At 41.1% G+C, this 7,500-nt stretch overlaps 1 protein-coding gene across 1 annotated transcript in view; it reads left to right on the top strand.

Annotated features, from left to right (window-relative positions):
• LOC138363236 (uncharacterized) overlaps window positions 1–7,500 on the top strand; it is a 23,451-nt gene that overhangs the window by 14,932 nt on the left and 1,019 nt on the right. Inside the window, exon 2 of the mRNA XM_069322241.1 lies at window positions 1–118. This exon is cut by the window's left edge and continues 601 nt beyond it. Within this exon, the coding sequence (XP_069178342.1) occupies window positions 1–118 (118 nt within the window). The remainder of the gene's footprint in view (window positions 119–7,500) is intronic.

Below are 7,500 nucleotides of genomic sequence, written 5' to 3'. Positions count from 1 at the left end.
GCAAGCAGAGACCAGAGGCGCCTAGACCAAGCCAGCAGAGACCAGAGGCGCCTAGACCAAGCCAGCAGAGACCAGGGGCCAGATTCACGAAAGCACTTAAGCAAGCACTTACGAACGTGTACATCTTTCCTCAATCTTCGACGACTTTGGTTACATTTATTAAACAGTTTACAAGCATGAAAACTTCCCAATCAACTGTTGTTATTGTTATAAACAGCCTCCTGGTGCTTCGGAGCTCATTAACTGTTTAGTAATTGGAAACAAAGCCGCCAAAGATTGAGAAAAGATGTACATGTTCGTAAGTGTTTGCGTAAGTGCTTTCGTGAATCTGGCTCCAGAGGCGCCTAGACCAAGCTGACACAGAACACGGAGCGGGGTTGTCCTCGGGGACGTGACCACCTGGGTGACCAGGAACACAAATCACAGGTGAGGGACGACACGGTGGAACAGCACCGTGACGGCGGGATGGAAGAGCAGGGAGGCTCCGTGGGCCATGGAACAGGCGGGGGGGGGGGTGGAGAATTGAGTAGGATAGGGTCGAAAAAAGGGGAGAATATATGGGACAGGGTTAGAAGAGGGAAGGAAAGAAAAAGGGTGGGTGAGGAGGAGCCAAGATGTATCACGAGAGTGTGATGTCATTCAACCATTGTAGATGAAGAAAGTGCGGAAATGAAGCAAAAATGTTGTATATAGTGTGAATCATAAGAGCCGGCGGACTGTCCGCCTTGCTGATACAGTCTTGTGGAGATTGGTCAAAACACGTTCTCTAACCTCGGAGTTGACTGTTAAATGCTCGTTAAATTCTGAACAAGGGTTGTGGAAATGTACAAACGAGTCCTTTGGTATACATGCATATATATATATATATATATATATATATATATATATATATATATATATATATATATATATATATATATATATATATATGTCGTACCTAGTAGCCAGAACTCACTTCTCAGCCTACTATGCAAGGCCCGATTTGCCTAATAAGCCATGTTTTCATGAATTAATTGTTTTTCGACTACCTAACCTACCTAACCTAACCTAACCTAACTTTTTCGGCTACCTAATCTAACCTAACCTATAAAGATAGGTTAGGTTAGGTTAGGTAGGGTTGGTTAGGTTCAGTCATATATCTACGTTAATTTTAACTCCAATAAAAAAAATTGACCTCATACATAATGAAATGGGTAGCTTTATCATTTCATAAGAAAAACATTAGAGAAAATATATTACTTCAGGAAAACTTGGCTTATTAGGCAAATCGGGCCTTGCATAGTAGGCCGAGAAGTGCATTCTGGCTACTAGGTACGACATATATATATATATATATATATATATATATATATATATATATATATATATATATATATATATATATATATACTCTGATGCTTATGTACTTGTGTTATTGTTGCTCTTTGTTGGGTTGTTTTTGAGTAGTGTTTTTGTAATTATTTGTTGTGCTTGACTTGTCTGGCAAGTATGGGGGCGTTTTCACACCCATGAAGATTTGCTGGTGGGGATTTTATTTTTTATTTTTTTTCAATTTAGGATTGATCCGTTCACGTGAGAGCCGCGGGACTGCGGAGAGGGATGGGGGGGGGATGGGGTGAGTGAATAGAAGGGGGAATGGGATTAAAGGATGATTGAAGAAGATGAAATAAAGATTAGTGTTCCCCATATTTCTTTTTCCTATTCCCTCGTTCCTCCCACCCTCTTCATCTCCGTCCAATCTCTCTCACACAGTACTCAGCCCTAACACCCAACCTTACTTACTGGCTCGCTCCCCCATCCATCCTCTGTCCCACACCCCACACCCCCACCTTCCACCCCCACCCCCACACCCCACCACCCCACCCCCACCCCCACACCCCACACCCCCACCCCCTGCACCCTAGACCCCCCACCCCCACCCCCACACCCCACCACCCCACACCCCCACCCCCTGCACCCTACACCCCCCACCCCCACCCCCACACCCCACCACCCCACCCCACACCCCACACCCCCACCCCACACCCCACAAACAATCAGCACCAACGACCAGGCTCAGCAGCACACAACGACGTGCAGCTGCTGTCAACCACACATGCTTCCATGCACCAGCACACACATGTACACTGGACTACTGACACCCTTGTGCCCGGGTGTTGGTAACACTCGAGGCGAACCGTGCACCTGGGGTGGGTGGGGAGGACGAAATTTGACCGTATTGGGATTAAAAATCTTAACTTGAGGGTGGGGGGGGGGAAGGTGGATACCTTTGGAAAGTGGTGAATTGATGAGCAGCGATGAATTGGTAGGTCGAAGAGAAGCATAAATGGGGCAATGAGTATTTTGGTGAGGAAGGGAAGGACTGGTGGGAGCCATGTGTTGATGTGAGTGAGGTTGTGACAGGTATGAGGGGAAAGAAAGTATATATATATATATATATATATATATATATATATATATATATATATATATATATATATATATATATATATTATTAAATATGACCGAAAAAGTAAGATTAATAATTCTAACACGAATTTTCTCAATCTTTCGTACATTTCGTTTCACTGTTGGAGGTAAATCAAAAATCAATTCTCCAAAATTCATTTTTATTTCTAGTCTGACGCGACACGAGCGCGTTTCGTAAAACTTATTACATTTTCAAAGACTTTAGTTCACAAATACACAACTGAATAGAACTTATGCATCTCCGATTTTATATCTACATTTGAGTGAGGTGGAAGGGGTGATGTGGCATTAACACAAGACAGAACAAGATGTGGTATTAATAGGGTATTAATTTCATCAACACAAGACAGAACAAGAGTATTAATAGGGTATTAATTTCATCAACACAAGACAGAACACGAAATAATGGATATTGAATAGAAGTGTTTTACAGGAACTTCTTTTCCACAGCTCATAAAACGGAGGAAAGGGTCCTGAAAGATATGGTTAATAGAAACGTTATCCCTACAGACAAAAATCAGAGGATACAACTGACGATTTACTATAAAACCAGAAAAACGGCCAGCCTACTCATGAGAAACTCTCCAGACACAAAACAGAACGCTTTAAAAGAGACTAACGTCGTCTATGCCTTCAAATGCCCTCTTGGGGACTGTAAGCTCCAAAAAACCCAGTATATAGGCAAGACAACAACATCTCTTTCTAGGCGTTTAACGATGCATAAGCAACAGGGCTCCATTAAGGAACATATAATCTCTTCCCACAACCAAACCATCGCCAGAGAAATCCTAGTAAACAACACAGAAATCATCGATAGATACAGCGATAGCAGGCGGCTTGACGTTTGCGAGGCACTACACATCAAGAAGTCAACACCAGCAATCAACAGCCAATTATTGCACAACTATATTCTACCCACCTCAAGACTCCGCTCCAATATAGAAGCATCAAGAAATATGGACCAATAGGCTTTCTACAAACACTTCTATTCAATATCCATTGTTTCGTGTTCTGTCTTGTGTTGATGAAATTAATACCCTATTAATACTCTTGTTCTGTCTTGTGTTGATGAAATTAATACCCTATTAATACCACATCTTGTTCTGTCTTGTGTTAATGCCACATCACCCCTTCCACCTCACTCAAATGTAGATATAAAATCGGAGATGCGTAAGTTCTATTCAGTTGTGTATTTGTGAACTAAAGTCTTTGAAAATGTAATAAGTTTTACGAAACGCGCTCGTGTCGCGTCAGACTAGAAATAAAAATGAATTTTGGAGAATTGATTTTTGATTTACCTCCAACAGTGAAACGAAATGTACGAAAGATTGAGAAAATTCGTGTTAGAATTATTAATCTTACTTTTTCGGTCATATTTAATAATATATGTCTACAGGAAAGACTGCTTCCAAAATATATATATATATATATATATATATATATATATATATATATAAAAATATAAAAAAAAAAAAAAAAAAAAAAAAAAAAAAAAAAAAAAAAAAAAAAAAAAAAAAAAAAAAAAAAAAAAAAAATATATATATATATATATATATATATATATATATATATATATATATATATGTATGTATATATATATATATATATATATATATATATATATATATATATATATATATATATATATATATATATACACCTACTGATGGAAGTAATGCTGAGAACTGTATTAAAAGTATCAACACAAGACAGAACACGAAACAATGGGTATAAATTGGATAAGTTTAGATTTAGGAAAGACTTGGGTAAATACTGGTTCGGTAACAGGGTTGTTGATTTGTGGAACCAATTACCACGTAACGTGGTGGATGTGGGGTCCCTCGATTGTTTCAAGCGCGGGTTGGACAAGTATATGAGTGGGATTGGGTGGTTATAGATAGGAGCTGCCTCGTATGGGCCAATAGGCCTTCTGCAGTTACCTTTGTTCTTATGTTCTAACTCTTTAGTCTTACATCCCAGGCCTGATTCATCTCACGTGCATGCTGCAACACCCCCCCCCACCCCCACCCTCCCCAACACATGCACACACACCACAGTCGCAGTCTAACGGACGCGAGTTCGATTCCCGGCCGAGACAAAGACAAATTAGCAGGTGTTTTTGTTTCACCTGATGCGGACTGTATCCTGGGGATGTGTGTGTGTGTGTGTGTGTGTGTGTGTGTGTGTGTGTGTGTGTGTGTGTGTGTGTGTGTGTGTGTGTGTGTGTGTGAAAGGGATAATCCTAAGCTAATCCGATAAAATGTGAGTACTTTATCAGTAAGCCAGAGCCTCCTCTCCCCCCCCCCCTCGTCTGATGGACACACACACACACACACACACACACACACACACACACACACACACACACACGCCACCACACTTTCACACTGGGTCACCCTAAGGTCATCCTAGGTTCATCTTTTGAATAAGACTCAGCACGGCGGACCACAGTACTTTCTCCAGCATGAACAAGGGGTCACAAGGTAAGCCAGAGGGACAGCACAAGGCCTGATGCGCTTGGGCAGCTCTGGCAGGAGAAACAGGTATTCGATAAGGCCTTCAAATAAGGCATGAGCATTTACCCGTTCGTCCATTTACCCGTACATTAATTTAACCGTCAGTCCATTTATCTGAACATTAATTTAACAGTCCGTTTATTTATCCGAACATTAATTTACCTGCCTGTCCACTTTGAAATCAATAATGCAGACAAATTACCATAAACACTCACAGCAATTACAGAGGTTTATAGGTCAGGACCAGAGAACACCAGACAAGCAGCTGTAGCACCGGCAGCAGGGACATTATTGTGCCATTGACAGTAAGGGTGCCACAGGGCAGCAGCTTGGGACCTCTCCTATTTCTTATATACATCAATGTTTCTGACATTCTTAAACCTATGTTATTTGCTGACGATACTACCTTCATCTGTTCTGACCCCAACCTCACAGGGGTCAGAATAGCGCCTCACACTGCTACAAGCAGAATGCTTCAGTGTAACAAGCAGTGTCACACTAAGCGGGCCACCGTCGACAGCCAGCACAGTGTGTGGAGACGTATAAACCATAGTTCCAATGCCAAACATAAGCACACACGTGCAACATGCACAGAGACAAGGGAAGGGGCCCCAGGACAGAGCCTTGAGGCACTCAACTTTACAACATTTTCCCACTCTGACTTAACGCCATTTATAGTAACTCTTTGTTTCCTTTGGTATCAGCCTGACCTCTTACAAATTGCGTCTGAATTTGGCCGTTTACCCGTATGGCCGAAAATGGATGTAATATGAAAATGAAAAAGAATTTAAAATAATTTTTTTTTTTCCAAAACAGTAAGTTAAGGGTCCTCTGATAGGTTAGGAGGACAGGAAATTTTCCTAACGTTTCAAAACGTCATGAAAAACGTTAATTTAAAGTTTCCTCTCCTAACCTAACCAAGTAAGCAGGACTCAAATAGAAAACGAGACAGTACATCACTTTCGTGAGCCGATTTCATTTCAAATTACGTCCATTTTAGGCCATAGTGCACATACGAGTGAAAACTGACGTTATTTTTAAGAGAACGGCTGCATGCAGGCACTCCCAAGAGCGACCACAAGCACACAAGAGCAACAAACACAGAGACAAGAGAAGGGCGTGCAGACACTCCCAAGAGCGACCACAAGCCCACAAGAGCAGTGTCCAGCCCCCGGCCACCCAGCTAATACGATGACAAGTTTTAAGATGAATTATTTCATGCGCAAGGTTACCTTCCACAAAGAAATGACAGTGTAGAGCCAACTGGAATTAGATATAATTCACACGCGGAACAAGGCTGTTGGAGGGCCTTGGTCCTAATTACTTAACTACGTTGTAAACAGTCAATACACCTTTTCAAAATACAGATTTTAGAGTGATATAATTCAAGAAAAAAATCTATAAATTCACTTTCATTTATTTAGAGGTTTATGAGCGCCGAAGCACTATGAGGCTGTTTATTATAACAACAACCTTGGGTTGTGAAGTTTCGAACCACGCAGTTTCGAACTGTTTAATAAATGTAAACAAAGCCGCCATAATTAGAAAAGATCTACAGGTTTCGTAAGTGGTTGTGAAATGCTTGATAGCTCCCATTTCCCCCATTTCAGAAATTAATAAACCTGAGTTAGGAGAGAAGGTGAGAAGCAACTTGAAAATGATAATGCGACACCATATACTTAGATTGAGGAGAGAAGAGGTAATTCTCACAATAAACGATAATGATGTGTGTGAATAACTCAACAAAAGAGTTCAGGAGGTCTTTACAGTAGAGCATGCATGTAGACCAAGGCTGCAAGATGAAAGGCCAGAGGAAACAATGGATGACATTGTAGTTACTGTAGAAGACGTAAGAAAACACCTGGAGGAACTAGATGTGACAAAGTCAATGGGGCCAGACCTAATTGAACCATAGCTGGTGAAGGAGGCTGTAGAAGTATTTTGTCACCTGTTATGTAAATATTTTCATAAAACGCCTGGGACTTGAAATATCCCAGAAATCTGGATAAGAGGCAAACGTCGCCCCAACATTCAAAAAAGGGGATAGAAAGGAGGCACTAAATAGAATGAGAAATAGGTCGAGAATGATGGACCATCTGGAAAGGACTGCGACAATTTAGAAAAGGAAAGTTGTGTTTGACAACTTGATTGAGTCCTATGACAGAGTTACTAAAATAAGAAAGAAAAAAAGAAGGCTGAGTAGACTGTATTTTCTTAGATTACCAAAAAGCAGTTGACACCGTTCCTCTTGAAAGACTTGTGTACAAAATGGAGAGACAGGCTGCGATAACTTGGCAAACAGAGAACTGCGTAAGGCTGTACCTGAAGTACAGAACGCAATCACCAACATTGATTTACTCCCACAGCCATAAAGGAGGTTACAGACTGAAGGAATGTAACAAGTGGGGTCCCACAAGACTTGATTCCGGCACCGCTGCTGTTTAGAATTTATGTGAACAACCAGCCCATCCTCCTGTTGTGGTAGTACTTATAGTAACGAGGAGAACCATGGTAT

This window comes from Procambarus clarkii, chromosome 10, assembly GCF_040958095.1.
Source record: "Procambarus clarkii isolate CNS0578487 chromosome 10, FALCON_Pclarkii_2.0, whole genome shotgun sequence".
NCBI classification, from domain to species: domain Eukaryota; kingdom Metazoa; phylum Arthropoda; class Malacostraca; order Decapoda; family Cambaridae; genus Procambarus; species Procambarus clarkii.
This window is presented reverse-complemented; position numbering and strand designations above follow the sequence as displayed.